Source organism: Coregonus lavaretus (assembly GCF_964263955.1).
Source record: "Coregonus lavaretus genome assembly, chromosome: 33".
Taxonomy (NCBI): Eukaryota; Metazoa; Chordata; class Actinopteri; order Salmoniformes; family Salmonidae; genus Coregonus; species Coregonus lavaretus.
In genome coordinates, this window is record NC_140020.1 from 5,363,048 (window position 1) to 5,383,463 (window position 20,416).

General features: G+C 43.3%; 1 protein-coding gene across 1 annotated transcript in view; it reads right to left on the bottom strand.

The window, feature by feature from the left end:
* Positions 1-20,416, bottom strand: part of LOC311108091 (glutamate receptor ionotropic, kainate 2) — a gene marked incomplete at both ends in the record, with an annotated part of 104,979 nt that overhangs the window by 45,372 nt on the left and 39,191 nt on the right. Inside the window, one exon of the mRNA XM_084150732.1 lies at positions 3,029-3,172. Within this exon, the coding sequence (XP_084006858.1) occupies positions 3,029-3,172 (144 nt within the window). The remainder of the gene's footprint in view (positions 1-3,028; positions 3,173-20,416) is intronic.

Genomic DNA, 20,416 nt, shown 5'->3' on the forward strand with positions numbered 1-20,416 from the left:
CACACACACACACACACACACACACACACACACACACACACACACACACACACACACACACACACACACACACACACACACACACACACACACACACACACACACACACACACACACACACACACACACACACACACACACACACTCACTGCCCTCCGTAATTCTTGGGACACTAACATTGTTTTTCTTCTTTTCTTCTCTATACTTCAAAAGTTTGGATTTGAAATCAAACAATGACTATGAGGTTAAAGTGCAGACTCCAAAATGACACAATACATTATTTACCATTAATTTCTATTGGGAACAAAATAATCTGAAACACAACCTAAACAAACAGCAAATGCATTCAACAAGTTTGTAGAGTCACAAGCTTGATGTAATCATTGCGTGCTAGGAATATGGGACCAAATACTACACTTTGACTAATTTAATAAACACATATAAGTGAATTTGTCCCAATACTTTTGCTCCCCTAAAATGGGGGGACTATGTACAAAAAGTGCTGACATTTTTAAATTATTTTATTTTATTAAAGTTGTATTTATTGTTTAATTTTTTCAACAAACACAAACAAACAAATGAACAAAGCTACAATACAGAACTAAATAGGTTCACAAGCAATAGTCACCACCTCCCAGTCTTAGAAACAACACAACAAATAAAATGCTTCCAGATTCTAGAATTGTTGTTTCTACCAGCGATCCTAGCAAGCATTTGTTCATAAGATGCTACTTCCAACATTGAAACATTGGATAGAATCAGAGTAGGAGTGGCATGACCCTTCCAAATTCTAAGAATTACTCTAGCTGCTGTAACAATACCAACAGTGATCAGTTGTGGAAAAAGTACCCAATTCTCATACTTAATTAAAAGTAAAGATACCTTAATAGAAAACGGCTCAGGTAATGAAAGTCACCCAGTAAAATACTACTTGAGTAAAAGTCTAAAAGTATATATATATTTTTTAAATATACTTAAGTATCAAAGTAAAAGTAAAAGTATAAATCATTTCACATTCCTTATATTAAGCAAACCAGACGGCACCATTTTCTAGTTTATTTTAATTTTACGGATAGCCAGACGCACACTCCAACACTCATACATCATTTACAAACGACGCATTTGTGTTTAGTGAGTCCGCCAGATCAGAGGCAGTAGGGAGGACCAGGGATGTTCTCTTGATAAGTGTGTGAATTTGACCATTTTCCTGTCCTTTTAAGCATTTAAAATGTAACGAGAACTTTTGGGTAAAATTGAAAATGTATGGAGTAAAAAGTACATTATTTCCATTAGGAATGTAGTGGAGTAAAAGTAAAAGTTGACAAAAATAAAAATAGTAAAGTAAAGTACAGATACCCCAAAAAACTACTTAAGTAGTAGTTTAAAGTATTTTTACTTAAGTACTTTACACCACTGACAGTGATCAGTGCACATTTCTCATTTGTTACATTAGTTAACTCTGTTCTATCGCCCAAGAGACATATTCTCGGTGAAACTGGATTTGTTAACCCCAACCATTCCTCCAGATATTTCAAAACATCCTTCCAGAAAGGTAGCACTAATGTACATTCCCATATTGCATGTCAATATCTCCTAGTGTCTTTTTGGCATTTCCAACACAGAGAATTGTTGGTCAGCCGCATCTTATGAAGCCTTGTTGGGGTCCAATAAAACCTATGTAGTATCTTATATTGAGTAAGTTTCTCCATGGCTTGCCTTATGTTCCTCCCTGAGTTGGACAAGATCTTCAACCAGGTATCATCCTTAATTTCACACTTAAGGTCAGTTTGCCATATTGTTCTGAGGTTTTTACAGTCTTTACTCTGAGGTTGACTAAATATTGAGTAAAAAATGGCTGCTTTATGTTTGGGTAATTCCAAATACTCTGCTATTGTGTTCTTTCCTGGATTTTGTTGATAGCCGGTTAACAAACATTCCTTCATATTTCCAGAAATGTCCCTTGTCTCCCACATCATATTTTTGTACCAAATCTGAGTATGACATTAAAACATCTTCATTGTACAGATCACCTATAGTATGAATTCCTTTCATTAGCCATTGTTTCCAGTGCACAGACTTCTTTCCTATCCGTAGCCTAGGATTGTGCCACAGTGATGAGTATCCTTGTTTTAGACTGTTCTCCACACCTCTTATGAGTGTAACAAAATTGGGTTGGGAGTTTCAACAGACCTCTCCCCTGTAAAGTGCTGACATTTCTAAATGGTTCACCCGATATGGATGAAAATACCCTCAAGTTAAAGCTGACAGTCTGCACTTTAACATTGTTTGATTTCAAATCCAAACTGTTGAAGTATAGAGCCAAAATAAGAAAAAAAGCTTCACTGTCCCAATAATTATGGAGGGCGCTGGATAGTAACACCTGTATCTACACTCACAGATATCTACACTCACAGATATCTACACTCACAGATATCTACACTCACAGATATGCCGTCACATACACAAAAAGGTTGACACAGACACAGATTCACATAGTGCATATATAACCCATTGAAGGTCAAGGGGGTGTGTTCAGCAGAGGTTGGGGGGGTTCTGTTCCATTTAAACTCCATCAATCCAGGGGGTGATTAGGAAAGGCCCGGTGTGTCACCTGAATTGACTAATTTTAAATGGAACTGACCTCATGGTTTCCAGTCCAAGAGGTGAGGGTTTGTTGGGTCAAGCAGGGATGTTGCTGGAAGCTGGGTGGTCCAGTCGGTTTGTGCTTTAGCCAACTCCTTTCAGTGTTCATTCAGTGTCATGCCAAAAATGTACAGTATGTTTTGACAATGCTACAGCACAATAGAATGAATGATATGTGTTGTGTATACATCGCTTTTCAGGTAAAGCCGTCTTAAAGGGCATGAATTCAAATGAACAGAAGAGACTAGGAGGCATATATGAAATATACTACGTATATTTTACATTGTATATGCTACTACAGCACACAGTATGGTTTGATTACATGAAGTCATAGTCACTCAATTCATCATATGTCAACGAAACTTTAACATTTGTGGTACGGTACCTCTTTGATGAGGCTGATGAAGCGCGCCCCGAAGCGCCAGGGTTTGTGGCGGTTGCACTGCAGCGAGCTGACGGTGATCTGCTGTGACTGCTGCACCGCCACAGCCACAACGTGCACCGCGTCGAACATCAGCGCTGCGTCCGTCTGCACAGAGAGGTAGTTGTGATGTCAGAGCATTATTACATCATGAGATAAAAGGTCTCTCTTGCAAAAGAGATTTGATTAAATCTCCATGAGACAACCTGTATAAAAGGTTACATCAAAATAAAGAGCATTGTTATGTCAGGGCATTGTTTCATCATATGAGGCATTATGACATCAGATCATTATTAAGTGCTATGCAGACACAGAGCGATGGGCTGAGTGGATGTTCGCTGAGTATCCACTTGTCCCTCTAGGCAAAGCAGCTAGTGCCTTCACACACGAGGGCGACCGCCGCCGGTGACCATAGCAACTAAATAAACAAACATTATCGACGTGCGAAAAGTGAATCGCTATAACACCATAAGCATGCATAAAGAAGTATTTACATGCAACAGAAATCCTAAACCCCAAAATAGATTAGAAAACAATGATTTTCATTGTTAAACGTCGCTCTGTAAATTGATAGTGTTAGCCAGCTAGCTAGATAGCTAGAGTGGCAAGTTAGCTGGTCCTGGTATTGGACGTACATGCTGACATATCACTATGCAGGCTACATTTTCTACTGTGATTGGTCAACAACGATGGCACTGCTTCAGAAAATAGAGCAGAATCCTATTTTCTCCGCCTCGGCTGAGCGGCTTCCACGGGCCCGAGCACCTCCGAACGCGCCGCCTGGATAGAAATTGCTTAATTGAAAATGAATGGGTCTACATCATCAAGGCCATTATGATGTCAGAACATTTTTACTTCATAAAGGCCAATAATTGATGGGTTCCCTTGCAATTGTGATGTGGCTGGAACATTAAGACATCATCAAGCATCCATCAAGAGATGACATACTTATTCCTTCTGCAAATGATTCCATTCCATTCACTGCATCATACATCTATTTAAGTGAGAGAGGGACATGACCATATGACATCATCAAATACACTGCATCATAATGAATGTACTGTATTCTTGTGCTTCCAGTCACAAGTCAATGTGGGCAACCTGGATTATTCAAAGAAATTGTAGGACTGCACGGGCTATGTACTGTCTAGAGTTCACTGCAATTCAGCTCTTAGCTGCAAATGTGTAACATGAGTAAACAAAGAAAAAAAAAAGACATGCTGAATAATCCACTTCCCTCTGCATATCCTTTGGAGGACTATCTCTCAGTATAAGAGAGAGTAGAGACTAGAGAGTGAAGAAAAGCCAGCCAACAAAACCCTTTAGAATAGCCCAGTCTGTGTGTCAGCCAATGAGAGAGGCTCTCTTTGGCAGGTCAGCCTGTAACCGTGGAGACTAATGGCTCCTGATAGCTGTGCCCACTCCCTGAAGAGCGAGGGCAGATCGGGTGTTGCTGCAGATGGCACACGGGCTACAGTGCCAGTCAGCTCCACTCCAAAACAACACATTAAGTACATGCAATGTGGGCACATTATCATGTTCACTCTCTGAGTAATACTCTGTGAGTGTATCATCCTAGATGGGGAGATACACTACAGAGGTAAATTATGTGCTACAGCAAATATGATTTGGTCTGATTGTGGGACAAAATCAGGATGATTGTGTCTTTTTTCATCTTGATATTTAAAGTGACAACATGACACTACAAAATGACAGTTTCTCAATCCACCTATATGCCTCAATTTAAAATGAATGGAAGAGAGAAGCACCATGTAATTTCCAGATTTGTGGTGCGTATCTTTTTAGGGCTTAAGTAGACGTTGTAACCCACAACCCTCTGGGCAAAAACTGATTGAATCATGGTTGTTTCCATGTCATTTCAACAAAAAAATTCAATGTGATGACGTTGAATCAACGTGGAAAACTGATTGGATTTGCAAAAAGTCATCAACGAAAGGGAATATCTTTTTTTTTTTTACCCAATTTTAAACTTAAATCCAATGACATGGTTAAAATGTTTGTTGATTTCATGTTGAATTGACATTAGTTGACAACTCAACCAAAATTAAATCAAAACTAGATGTTGAAATGACGTCAGTACCCAGTGGGAAGGTGCTATAGTTACTTGTTATGAGTATACAGTAGGTTGTGGGTTCCAACCCAGGCAATCCATAGCCACACCCATATTCACTTCCAGGTTTGAGTGGGGGGAAGCCATCTTGTCTACAGATTGTAGTCAGACATTTTTGAAACTAGGAAACTGTTTACACTGTAAACCCCAATGTGCTGTCATTACTCAAAACTTTTGAGGAAACCCATTGCACTTAATGTATCTGAGTACCGTTACTTAAAGAGATTTTGTAGTCATTACTCAAACCGATAGAGTCACTGCAAAAGTTATAACTACACTCTTTATGACAATACATTACATATCTCATAAGGCTTTATTTTGAGGCCTAGCTTTAACCTAATACAGTGGCCTGAAACACATGGTTTACAGGACACATCAGACCTGCAAGTAGAGTTGCAAAATTCCGGTAACTTTCCCAAAATTCCCATATAACCGGGATTTCTGGAAAATCAGGGAAATTTACCAGAATTTTGCAAACCTACCTGCAAGTGACATTATACTGGCTTGCAAAGTGATGTGTAATTCCTATTGGAATCCAGCCAGAGTTAAGATTTCCAACAGTTGACATTTTTACTCACCCGCAACCTGCATTCATAATGATTGTCAGGGTTAGGAACAGTGTGAGGAGAGAGAATTATTTATTTCAGCTTTTATTTCTTTCAACACATTCCCAGTGTGTCAGAAGTTTAAATACACTCAATTAGTATTTGGTAGCATTGCCTTTAAATTGTTTAACGTGGGTCAAACGTTTCGGGTAGCCTTCCACAAGCTTCCCACAATAAGTTGGGTGAATTTTGGCCCATTCCTCCTGACAGAGCTGGTGTAACTGAGTCAGGTTTGTATTCCTCCTTGCTCGCACACGCTTTTTCAGTTCTGCCCACACATTTTCTATAGGATTGAGGTCACGGCTTTGTGATGGCCCCTCCAATACCTTGACTTTGTTGTCAGAAAGCTATTTTGCCACAACTTTGGAAGTATGCTTGGGGTCATTGTCCATTTGGAAGTCCCATTTGCGACCAAGCTTTAACTTCCTGACTGATGTCTTGAGATGCTTCAATATATCCACATAATTTACCTTCCTCGTGATGCCATCTATTTTGTGAAGTGCACCAGTCCCTCCTGCAGCAAAGCACCCCCACAGCATGATGCTGCCACCCCCATGCTTCACGGTTGGGATGGCGTTCTTCGGCTTGCAAGGGACCCCCTTTTTCCTCCAAACATAACGATGGTCATAATGGGCAAACAGTTATATTTTTGTTTCATCAGATCAGAGGACATTTCTCCAAAAAGTACGATCTTTGTCCCCATGTGCAGTAGCAAACCGTAGTCTGGCTTTTTTATGGCGGTTTTGGAGCAGTGGCTTCTTCCTTGCTGAGGGGCCTTTCAGGTTATGTCAATATAGGACTCGTTTTACTGTGGATATAGATAATTTTGTACCTGTTTCCTCCAGCATCTTCACAAGGTCCTTTGCTGTTGTTCTGGGATTGATTTGCACTTTTCGCACCAAAGTACTGTACGTTCATCTCTAGGAGACAGAACACGTCTCTTTCCTGAGCGGTATGACGGCTGAGTGGTCCCATGGTTTTTACACTTGCGTATTATTGTTTGTACAGATGAACATGGTACCTTCAGGCGTTTGGCAATTTTTCCCAAGGATGAACCAGACTGGTGGAGGTCTGCAAATTTATTTCTGAGGTCTTGGCTGATTTATTTTGGTTTTCCTATGATGTCAAGCAAAGAGGCACTGAGTTTGAAGGTAGGCCTTGAAATACATCCACAGGTACACCTCCAATTGACTCAAATGATGTCAATTAGCCTATCAGAAGCTTCTAAAGCCATGACATCATTTTCTGGAATTTTCCAAGCTGTTTAAAGGCACAGTCAACTTAGTGTATGTAAACTTCTGACCCACTGGAATTGTGATACAGTGAATTATAAGTGAAATAATCTGTCTGTAAACAATTGTTGGAAAAATTACTTGTATCATGCACAAAGTAGATGTTCTAACCGACTTGCCAAAACTATAGTTTGTTAACAAGAAATTTGTGGAGTTGTTGAAAAAAACGAGTTTTAATGACTCCAACGTAAGTGTGTCACGCTCGTCGGGAAGAGAGGAGGACCAAGGCGCAGCGTTGAATGCGAACATATTTATTTATATAATGATCACACAAACAAAACAACAAAACGAAAACGTGACGTCCCTGGTTACATACACAAACCAACACGGAACAAGAAACCACACCCAATGAATGCCTAACGGCTACCTAAGTATGACTCCCAATCAGAGACAACGAGCTACAGCCGTCTCTGATTGGGAGCCACCCTGGCCAACATAGATATACAAAACTAGAATACCCAAAGGAAACTCACACCCTGGCTCAACATACAAGTGTCCCCAGAGCCAGGGCGTGACAGTACCCCCCCCTAAAGGCGCGGACTCCGGCCGCGCCAACCAAACACCACAGGGGAGGGACCGGGTGGGCACTCCACCTTGGCGGCGGATCCGGCTCCGGGCCTGATCCCCACTCCCTCTCCAACCCCCCAAAGTACCCCTGGTCCGGTCTGGCCCCGCTGGCCGGAGCTGGACTGCACACTGGTGGAGCGGATTGCTCTAGGTCCGGCGTGAAGCAGCTGACCGGTGCTGAACCAGGCACCAGTGGAACAGGCACGGGCTGTGCCGGACTGACGACGCACACCACTGGCTTGGTGTGGGGAGCAGGAACGGGCCGAGCCGGGCTGACGAAACGCACCCCTGACTTGGTGCGGGGAGCAGGAGCGGGCCGGACCGGGCTGACGAAGCGCACCACTGACTTGGTGCAGGGAGCAGGAACGGGCCGAGCCGGGCTGACGAAGCGCACCACTGACTTGGTGCGGGGAGCAGGAACGGGCCGAGCCGGGCTGACGAAGCGCACCACTGACTTGGTGCGGGGAGCAGGAGCGGGCCGAGCCGGGCTGACGAAGCGCACCACTGACTTGGTGCGGGGAGCAGGAACGGACCGAGCTGGGCTGACGAAACGCACCATTGGCTTGGTGCGGGGAGAAGGAACAGGCCGAACCGGGCTGGCGACGCACACCACAGGCTCGGTGCGAGGGACAGGAACAGGCCGGACCGTACTGGGGACACACACCACCGGCCCCACGCGGGGATCAGGAACGGGCCGGACCGGACTGGCAACACACCCCAGTACCTCTCGCCGTGCCTCTACACCTTCCTCCCCTTTTGTGACCAGTGGCCCCCGTAACCTGGCGGCCTCCTCTACTAACCGCTCCATCGCGGCCCCCTGCTGCCCCGTCGTCCACGGCGTGAGCCCCCCCCTAAAAATTTTCTGGCCGTCTCTCCTACCCGTGGACCAGGTCTCCATGTCCCTCGCCAGACTTTCGCCCTTCTGCTTCCAAGTCCGGCCCTTCTCTTCCTCACCCGGCTTGACCCAGTCGAGGAGGCGAAGGAGATCTGCTAGAGATCTCCCTGGCGATGGCTCCTGGACACGCTGCTTGGTCCAGTCTTGGTGGTTTCTTCTGTCACATTCGTCGGGAAGAGAGGAGGACCAAGGCGCAGCGTTGAATGCGAACATATTTATTTATATAATGATCACACGAACAAAACAACAAAACGAAAACGTGACGTCCCTGGTTACATACACAAACCAACACGGAACAAGAAACCACACCCAATGAATGCCTAACGGCTACCTAAGTATGACTCCCAATCAGAGACAACGAGCTACAGCCGTCTCTGATTGGGAGCCACCCTGGCCAACATAGATATACAAAACTAGAATACCCAAAGGAAACTCACACCCTGGCTCAACATACAAGTGTCCCCAGAGCCAGGGCGTGACAAAGTGTATGTAAACTTCCGACTTCAACTGTATGTGTTTGGGATTTTCTCTTTGGACTTTTCATTCCTTTGGATTATTATGAAGTCTACCAACTGAAGAGGTAAAATCAATACTTATTTAATTTCTCACGGCAGGATTATTTGGATGTTTGCTTATTTGTGATTTCTTGCTGGACTTTAGGAATGAACTCAATTGAACATTTACTTTAATTGGAAAACAGCCATTGTTTCTAAACTAAAACAAAGACGTGATTTAGCATTTTCATTTGTGATTCAGAGACTGAGCATATTGATTTCAGGGAATTTTGGTTTGATCATTATTTACACGCCATCCGTACACGCCCTTGCTTTTCGATAATTGCCATTGGGTTTACTGCTAACTAACCTTTATAGTGTTTAATTTCATTTTAGACATGGTAAACCTTAACCCCTACCCTTACCCTAACCCTAACCTTAACCGTTTGAAATGTCAACTTCAATGGGGTGGTTTCAGAGTTGGGACATCCCAAGGATCCCATTTAGACATTTCACATGATCTAGTGAAATCATCCACTTACAAACTCCAATTGAACGGAAGCTATTGAGGGCGTAGCTCCTTGGAGCTGTCAGTGTAAATGGATCTGTCAGAGGAGGGTCAGGCCGAAGGCCGGGATGAACAGCAGGGAGTCGTCTCAGCCTCGGCACAACTCTGCTGCTCTCCTTTTCTAGTTTATCTCTACGGGCACAAAGAATCCCCTGTGTTATCTGACAGACAGCTCGAGAAGAGAGGAGAGGGGGGGAGGGAGAGAGATAGGGGGAAGGAGGAAGCAATAGAGATAGAGGGGGAAGGAAGGAGGGAGAGACAGAGAGTGAGAAAGACAGAAGGGCAGAGATATAAGGAAGGGAGGAAGAGAGAGAGAGAAAGAGAGAGAGAAAGAGAAAGAGAGAGAGAGTGTCAGCATTCATCCCCCTGCCAGTCTTCCACTGTTTTGCTTTGGAGTTTGAGACCTCTGGTGTCACAGCCCAGATCAGACGATCTGATATTCATCTCTCCTTCTCTCGTCTGTCCCATCCCTGTTGATTATTTTATTCCCAGAGCTTTGAGAGGGGTCAGTGTCATCTACACAGCCTGTCAATATGTGTGTCCCTTTGGTGCCCCTGTGTGTTTGTTTGCCGGTGTGTGTGGGGAGAGGGGGGGACTGTGTGTGTGTGTGGGGAGAGGGGGGGACTGTGTGTGTGTGTGGGGAGAGGGGGGGACTGTGTGTGTGTGTGGGGAGAGGGGGGGACTGTGTGTGTGTGTGGGGAGAGGGGGGGACTGTGTGTGGTCACAGTCACATAGCTGGACAACTCTATGGCAGTGGCTATGTATTTTTCAAAAATTGGCAAGAGATTTTGCAGCATGCCAGATGAATGTCTACAGTATGTATTTTTTTAGGCTTGTGATGTTGCAACTGCAAAGATGTTTTTTTATATACCATGTCAAAAGCCTTTTTAAACTCCATCCTTATGGGCTCCCGAGTGGCGCAGCGGTCTAAGGCACTGCATCTCAGTGCTTGAGGCGTCACTACAGACCCCCTGGTTCGATTCCAGGCTGTATCACAACCGGTCGTGATTGGGTGGCGCACAATTGGCCCAGTGTCGTCCGGGTTTGGCTGGTGTAGGCCTTCATTGTAAATAAGAATTTGTTCTTAACTGACTTGCTGAGTTAAATAAAAATAAATGACTCAGCTCACTGATATGGACAGAGTGTATTCTAGAAATGACCGTAATGCTTTTGAATCAGCACTTTTAGAGAGCAATGAATGAAAGTGGTACCAACTGATAGACAAACCTGAAAGTAACAAACTGAGCACCCACTGCCTTTTTAAATGACCTTTTGTGACAGAACCCTCTGTACGTATTGTTTCATCCATATTGAAGCTCTTTTGTCAAATGTAGATGTTGAGTGGCTCCTCTCGCTATTGAAACTGGTCGATACACAAACAGTCCCCTAGATAAACGTGTCTGTACTTTTTGTAACAATGGTTCCATTGAAACTGAAACTCATGCCTTCCTTTAGTGTGGGTTATACAACTAAATTAAGGATGATAATTTTTTGTCAGCTGTCCAGCCAAAATTGCAAATTTTTACAGTCTTGAAAATGAAAAGAATAAATGATGTGAAATTTTATCAGGTAACAATAATGTAAATTCCCGCGCCAAAGCCTGCCACCTTCTCCTCCAACGGAGACGTTTCTTTACAAGTGCCTGATTGTCCTTTTATCTAGTGTACTTTGTTGGTGTTTTTGTTTATGCCTACATGGGTATAGATGATGTAATGCATTATAGATGACGCCTTTACCATGTTTGACTATGATTGTTTTTAATGTCTCAAAAATCCATCTGAGTGGTCCACAATGTGGTTTAAAAAAAAATCTGAATTTTCTATTATTGTATCATTGTGGAGTGACACTTAAATACATTTTCCTAACTCTAGCTGTCTTCAAGCTCCCATCACTAGCTTTGTCACAAACTGGTGCGCCTGGCACCTACTACCATACCCCGTTCAAAGGCACTTAAACATTTTGTCTTGCCCACATACACAATCCATGTCTCAATTGTTCCAAGGCTTATACATCCTTCTTTAACCTTTGTCCTCCCCTTCATCTACACTGATTGAAGTGGATTTAACAAGTGACATCAATAAGGGATCATAGCTTTCATCTGGATTCACCTGATCACAGTTGTGGAAAAAGTACCCAATTGTCATGCTTGAGTAAAAGTAAAGATACCTTAACAGAAAATGACTCAAGTAAAAGTGAAAGTCACCAAGTAAAATACTACTTGAGTAAAAGTCTAAAAGTATTTGGTTTTTAAATATACTTAAGTTTCAAAAGTGGTCCTCTGTAGCTCAGCTGGTAGAGCACGGCGCTTGTAACGCCAAGGTAGTGGGTTCGATCCCCGGGACCACCCATACACAAAAAAAATGTATGCACGCATGACTGTAAGTCGCTTTGGATAAAAGCGTCTGCTAAATGGCTTATTATTATTATAATTGCGGAGGTCAAGTGACCTACAAACGCAATGGTCAGAGGACTGAAGCTCCTGCCGACAATTCCTCATTCTATATTTTACTCAGGCTATCTACTTCAACTTTTTATACTTTCTAATTTAAACATCGGTGGAAATGTCTGGGGTCAAGAAACATACGGGTTCGCCCACCAAAGGGGCAACTAAACGCCAGAAAACCGAAGTTACAACTGATGCTAGCTTTAACAATGCCATTTCACTAGCTTTAGCTGAACAAAAAGACCGGATGAAGGCGGTGGTTACACGTGCTGTTGGTGCAGCAATTCAAGGAGTGAGGGAACAAGTTTCTACCTCACAAGATAAGTTGGACACCCACATGGGATCAGTTTGAGCGCTAATAGGAAAGGTGGATCGCATTCAGACTGAGGCAAGGGGCCTAAAAAGGAATGTGAATCTCTGCACTTTGGAACGTGAGAAGCTGCGGTTCAAAATGGCGTCACTTGAGGTTCAAGACAGACGCAATAACGTGAGGGTCACAGGGATTGCAGCAAACCGGGAGGGAGGTGATGCAATTGCTTTCCTGCAAGAAATCCTTCCCAAATGGATTCCGTCACTTGGTACTACTCCGATTCAAATGGAAAGGACCCACAGGATCTACAACCAAAATGCAAAGAACGACAACCCCGAGACCATGGTCTTCAAGGTTCTCAGATACAAGAACGCAAAGCTATTCTACAAGGAGCGCGTGAAGTAAGAAAGAATGCACCCATCCAAGATGCCCGGAGAACCATACGTTTTTATGCAGACTACAGTGCCTTCACAAATCAGCAAAGGAAAGCATTCGCTGATGTCCAGAGGGAATTGTACTCGCAGGGCATACCCTGATTACATTACATTTACATTTTAGTCATTTAACAGACGCTCTTATCCAGAGCAACTTACAGTTAGTGCAAACATTATTTATTTTCATACCCCCTGTGGGAATCAAACCCACAACCCTGGCGTTGCAAACGCCATGCTCTATCAACTGAGCTACATCCCTGCCGGCCATTCCCTCCCCTACCCTGGACGATGCTGGGCCAATTGCACGCCGCCCCATGGGTCTCCCGGTCGCAGCCGGCTACGACAGAGCCTGGATTCGAACCAGGATCTCTAGTGGCACAGCTAGCACTGTGATGCAGTGCCTTAGACCACTGCGCCACTCGGGAGACATCTCGGTTACTTGTCACTGTTTAGAGAAGGTAAATCTGAACCACTTTCAGTTCAGCTCGTAATTGTCAGGATTGTTTTTGACAATGGTGAAGCTGTCTCTTTTGTGCCTAAACGTCTGTGGTTTGAATGCAAAAATTAAGAGAACTAAATGTTTAGACTTACTGCGCCGTAAAAATATTGATATGTGCCTAAACGTCTGTGGTTTGAATGCAAAAATTAAGATAACTAAATGTTTAGACTTACTGGCTCTGTCGTGACCGGGAGACCCATGGGGCGGCGCGCAATTGGCCCAGCGTCGTCCAGGGTAGGGGAGGGAATGGCCAGCAGGGATGTAGCTCAGTTGATAGAGCATGGTGTTTGCAACGCCAGGGTTGTGGGTTCGTTTCCCACAGGGGGTATGAAAAAAATAAATAATGTATGCACTAACTGTAAGTCGCTCTGGATAAGAGCGTCTGCTAAATGACTAAAATGTAAAATGTACTGCGCCGTAAAGATATTGCATTTATCCAGGAATCCCATTTGCAAGTAGAAGATATCCCTTGCTTTCAGAATAAGGTGTATAAAGTTGCTGCTTCCACTAGTGGAGCCTCTAAGTCCAAAGGCTTGGTTATTTTGATTAAAAGGAATGTAACTTTAGTTATTGAAAAGACTAGCAAGGACACTTCATGCCACTTAGCCACATGTGCATGTCTATATATGGCAAGGAAGTAGCATTTGTGTCAATCTACGCGCCCGCTGTTTTTGAGGACAGCTTTTTCCCTGGGCTTACCAAATAATTGTTATCAATTTCAGAGTACGAATTGGGCATAGGGGCAGATATGAATGCAGTTTTTGATCTCAAGCTTGATAGATCCATGCAACATTTTCACATGCCGAACAATCAGCATCATTAGCGTTGAATGCAATGATGGAACATCTCAATATCTCTGTGCGGCGAGTTCAGAATCCAGGCATCAAAGATTATACCTGCATATCACAAATCATACTCTAGAATTGATTGTTTTCTATTCTCGCGTACTCTAAGTATGTGCGGCGCGCCAATACAAATATTGCCTGCGACTCTTTCAGATCATAATACCCTGGTTACCCAAGTGGATGTGAGCTTTAAGGTGAATAAAACAAAACTTTGGCGAATTGTTCGTGGCTGAATTTCAAGCTACAGTAGTTGAATTCTTAGCAAAAAACATGAACTCAAGGTTTACATGGATGGCTACTGAAGGTTTATCACAGACTTTGCATCATCTTTTGCGTCTCACCTCAATAAAGCCAGGAATCACAGAATCAAGTTATTGGAGAAAAATGAAAATCACTTGAACAGAACCTGAAAAGGAATTACTCAAATAATGTCAGCAATGATTTGAGGTTGGTTAAACTGGAACTGAATGATGTATTAAGGAGGAGAGTTAATCATGCATATAATGAGGATGAACCATTATTTTAATGGAAGCAAACCAAGCAGGCTTCTAGCCTTAAAACTGAAAAGTGTATCTTGTACTTCTATAGAATCTATTAAATCCTCATCTAAAGGCTTACTTTCTGATCCATAGGAAATGATTAATGCAACATTTCAGTCTTTTTACCAGGAGTTATATAAATCTTCTATCCAGTTTTAGCCAGAAAAATACAAGCAGTTTTTAGATATTCTTGATTTGCCTATATTGGATGAGAAGCAATCTGCGGATCTGGGCCAACCCATCTCATTAGATGAACTGGAGTCAGCACTGAAAGGTGCTAAAAAGGGTAAATCACCTGGCCTGGATGGCATTCAACCTTAACTGTTACTACATTTCTGGGGCATTTTCGGACCAGTATTATTGGAGTCAATTAATTAGTCCATCGAATTTTACCGATATGATTTGTGTGTTATATGCTAACCCTGTTGCTATGGTGTCTACTAATGACACTCAAGTCCATTCCCTATTTTTCGGGGATGTAGACAAGGGGACTGCCTATCCCCAACGTTATTTATTCTGTCGCTACAGCCTTTAGCACAACATCTAAGGCAGAATACAATCGCTTCTCCTATACTGATTAAACCTTCCTCTCATACAATATCACTATATGCGGATGATATTATCCTATATATGACAGATATTCAGAATTAAATCTTTATCTACATTTGAAGAGTCCAAGAAAGTTTCACTTCCCTCAACAATTTCTATGAAAACACAGTTCACTTCCTGCCTATGGGGTCCTATATCTTAGACTACGGTCAGCGCTTCCTGCCTATGGGGTTCTATATCTTAGACTACGGTCAGCGCTTCCTGCCTATGGGGTTCTATATCTTAGACTACGGTCAGCGCTTCCTGCCTATGGGGTTCTATATCTTAGACTGCGGTCAGCGCTTCCTGCCTATGGGGGTCTATATCTTAGACTGCGGTCAGCGCTTCCTGCCTATGGGGTTCTATATCTTAGACTGCGGTCAGCGCTTCCTGCCAATGGGGTCCTATATCTTAGACTGCGGTCAGCGCTTCCTGCCTATGGGGTCCTATATCTTAGACTGCAGGCACCAGGTGATAGTGGATTTTTACATCCCAGTCCAGAGGTTCTGTGTCTGCTATTTATTCTCATCTTCAACTGTCAAAGATCTTTCAATGGTTAAAGCATGGGTAAATTATTTGGCTGTCGTTGGATGAGGCTATTGATTGGGAGAATATATTTCACTCATCAAAGAACCCAAACCATCAATTAATTAATTTTAAACTTTGTCATAGATCGTACCGGACACCACTTGTAAGATTTCATGTAAAACAGGCTCAAAGCCCATACTGTGACCTATGTAACCTCAATACACTTGGCACCAGGGGCGCAACTTTGGTTTTAGAAGTGGGGGGGACATAATCATTTTATTATTTTTTCCCAGTCTAATAAACACTCCAAACCAGACCGCTCGGAGGCGTCCGCATTGTCCTAAAGCACACCGTTGCCTCGTTTTGTATCACATTTCAATTATAAAACTGGGGGGGACGAAAATGCAACTTCAGAATGTGGGGGGGGGGGGGGGGGGGGGGGGGGGGCATGTCCCTCCCATCCCCAGTGAAAATTGCGCCTCTGCTTGGCACATACAAACAAATGATATGGGATTGTCTTGAGGTTAATGAGTTTTGGAGGAAAGTGTCGTGTATATTCTCTCTGACATGATTGATAAAACTGTACCCCTTGAACCAATTCCGCTGTTGCTTAACAATGATACAGGTATGCAGCTGAATGAGAAACAGCGAAAAGTTTGGGTGGCTGGGTTGACTGCTGCCAAAAAACTTGTTGTTCAGCGCTGGTTGCCACCACATGACCTTCATATAAGGAAATGGCTAGCATACTTTCAGGACGTAATTATGTTGGAGTTATCCACTACCCGTATGAATAAAGCCAGTCCTAGCACTTTGGAAACATGGAAAGTAGCCGCCTCAGAAATCTCTAAAATGTTGTATATGATGTACATAAGTATTCAGACCTTTAACTCAGTACTTTGTTGAAGCACCTTTGGCAGCGATTACAGCCTCAAGTCTTATTGGGTATGACACTACAAGCTTGGCACACCTGTATTTGTGGAGTTTCTCCCATTCCTCTCTGCAGATCCTCTCAAGCTCTGTCAGGTTGGATGGGGAGCGTCGCTGCACAGCTATTTTCAGGTCTCTCCAGAGATGTTTGATTGTGTTCAAGTCAGGGCTCTGGCTGGGCCACTCAAGGACATTCAGAGACTTGTCCCGAAGCCACTCCTGCGTTGTCTTGGCTGTGTGCTTAGGGTCGTTGTCCTGTTGGAAGGTGAACCTTCGCCCCAGTCTGAGGTCCTGAGCGCTCTGGAGCAGGTTTTCAACAAGGATCTCTCTGTACTTTGCTCCGTTCATCTTTGCCTTGATCCTGACTAGTCTCCCAGTCCCTACCACTGAAAAACATCCCCTCAGCATGATGCTGCCACCACCATGCTTCACCGTAGTGATGGTGGCAGGTTTCCTCCAGACATGAGGCTTGGCATTCAGGCCAAAGAGTTCAATCTTGGTTTAATCAGACCAGAGAATCTTGTTTCTCATGGTCTGAGAGTCTTTAGGTGCCTTTTGGCAAACTCTAAGCGGGCTGTCATGTGCCTTTTACTGAGGAGTGGCTTCTGTCTGGCCACTCTACCATAAAGGCCTGATTTGATGGAGTGCTGCAGAGATGATTGTCCTTCTGGAAGGTTCTCCCATCTCCACAGAGGAACTCTAGAGCTCTGTCAGAGTGACCATTGGGTTCTTGGTCACCTCCCTGACCAAGGCCCTTCTCCCCCGATTGCTCAGTTTGGCCGGGCGGCCAGCTCTAGGAAGAGTCTTGGTGATTTCAAACTTCTTCCATTTCAGAATGATGGAGGCCACTGTGTTCTTGGGGACCTTCAATGCTGCAGAAATGTTTTGGTACCCTTCCCCAGATCTGTGTCTCGACACAATCCTGTCTCGGCGCTCTACGGACAATTCCTTCGACCTCATGGCTTGGTTTTTGCTCTGACATGCACTGTCAACTGTGGGTCCTTATATAGACAGGTGTGTGCCTTTCAAAATCATGTCCAATCAATTGAATTTACCACAGGTGGACTCCAATCAAGTTGTAGAAACATCTCAAGGATGAACAATGGAAACAGGATGCACCTGAGCTCAATTTCGAGTCTCATAGCAAAGGGTCTGAATACGTAATGTAAATAAGGTATTTAAGTTTTAAGTTTAATACATTTGCAAACATTTCTACAAACTTGTTTTCGCTTTGTCATTATGGGGTATTGTGTGTAGATTATGATTGTATTACCCTTGTGACCCAATAAAAAACAATTGTTCACAAAAAAAAGTACATGTAATTGTTAAAATATACTTAAGTATCAAAAGTTAAAGTAAAAGTTTAAATCATTTCAAAATCCTTATCAAGCAAACCAGACGGCATGAATGTGTTTAAGGTTATTTTTATTTTTTTTACTTTTTCTCCGGATAGCCAGGGGCACACTCCAACACTCAGACATAACTTACAAACAAAGCATTTGTGTTTATTGAGTCCACCAGATCAGAGGCAGTAGGGATGACCAGGGATGTTCTCTTGATAAGTGTGTGAATTGAAACTGTTTTCCTGTCCTGCTAAGCATTCAAAATCACTTTTGGGTGTCAGGGAAAATGTATGGAGGAAGAAGTACATTATTTTTTAAAAGAATGTAGTGAATTAAAAGTAAAAGTTGTCAAAAATATAAATAGTAAAGTACAGATACCAAAGAAAAACTACTTAAGTAGTACTTTACAGTATTTTTACTTAAGTGCTTTACACCACTGCATGATCAGTCTACGTCGTGGAAAGAGCAGGTGTTCGTAATGTTTTGTACACTCAGTGGTTATCGATAGATGTATAACCACATACAGTAGATGTAAACTGTATAGTAAAAATGTCTTCCATGACATGTTGTGTTTTACAGATTGCTGTGATCGTTTAGACATAACCAGGCTACAACCATTCAAATGATGCTGTCATATCTTTATATCCATCTCTGTGAGATGAGAAAGACATATTTAGCATCCCATATGTTACCCTATTCCCTACATAGTCCACTAGTTTTGAACAGAGCCATATGGGCCCTGGCCAAAAGCAGTGCACTATGTAGGGAATAGGGTAGCATATGGGATGCATTCAGGATCATGGGGAGAGAATCCGAGATGATGGCTCACAGCTCTGGCATATGATTGCATTCAATTTAAAAACAATCCAGGAGCAATATTGATGTATATTACAGAGAGCCTTGCTATGAGGTCCTGTGGGGCCCTTTTAAATGCTTTGAGTGAAAGTGATCGTGGCCCACTGGGGACACAGAGACACAGCTAGGAGAGAGAGAGGGGCTTAAAATAACTCTAGCTAGCTAGATCCGACCCAACCCCAACCTTTGTTCTGCCTCTGCACTATTCTCTCTTTTTATGTAGCTCCCTCCCGTTCGCTCTCTGAACCTCTGTGACCGCAATTCTTTCATTCTCTCTCTCTCCTCCACTCTCTTTTTACCAAACAAGCTCTCACAGTCGCATGTCAGAATTAGACGTTCATCCATGTTTCTCAAACGTCAACATTTAGAAGTTTTTCCAAATGTCAAATTTCAAAGTGTTTAAGGTTAAGCACGGCGCTTGTAACGCCAGGGTAGTGGGTTCGATCCCCGGGACCACCCATACACAAAAAATGTTATGCACGAATGACTGTAAGTCGCTTTGGATAAAAGCGTCTGCTAAATGGCTTATTATTATTATTATTATTATTATTATTATTATTATTAAGTTTAGGCATTAACTACACATTTTTAAGGTAAGGGTTAAGTTTAGCCATTAACTCCGAAATCTTAAGGTTAGGCATTAATGCTGAACGGTTAAGGTAAGGGTTAAGGTTTGGGATAGGCTTATTAAAACAAAAATCTATCGCTGGATTCAAACATGCAACCTTTGGCACCAGAGGCAGATGCTTATGCCCATCCGCCATCCCTGTCCACAACACCCTATTTGAAGGAAACTGTGCTCACTGTTGCCCCCTAGTGGCTGGTTTCCACGTCATCTCCCGACGTCCTCAGACATGGATGGACGTCGAATACTGACTTGTATCACGGGTGACCTGGCTGCTTTTTCCTCCACCCCTCTCTCTCTCTCCCTTCTCCTCTCTCTCGCTCTCTCTCTTTCCCTCTCTTTCCAGTTTTAACATCCTTCCACACATAGGTGAATTGCCGATGCTGAAGAAGTGACTCGCCCCGGCCAATCAGAGGCTGAAGAAGTGACATGCCTCCGCCAATCAGAGGCTGAAGATGTGATGCCCCGGCAAATCAGAGGTTGCCTCACTTATTCCAATTTCCATATTTATCTAGACTGGTTTCATGCTACAACACACACGCACACCACAGGAGGCTGCTGAGGGGAGGACGGCTCATAATAACGGCTGGAATGAAAGGCATCATACAGATACCATTCCACTGATTCCGCTCCAGCCATTACTACGAGCCCATCCTCCCCAATTAAGGTGCCACTGTGGCACACACTCACTCACACACACACACACATGCACGCACAGACTCACACACACATCAGGGTTTGGGAAGGTTGGACTGAAACAGTATAATGTCTTAAGTGCATGGCTCAAAGTCTAATGGTTTCCCACTCCTGGAAAACGTATCCCTCCTTTTGCGTACTGCTTCCATCCGTGGACATATCTATAGA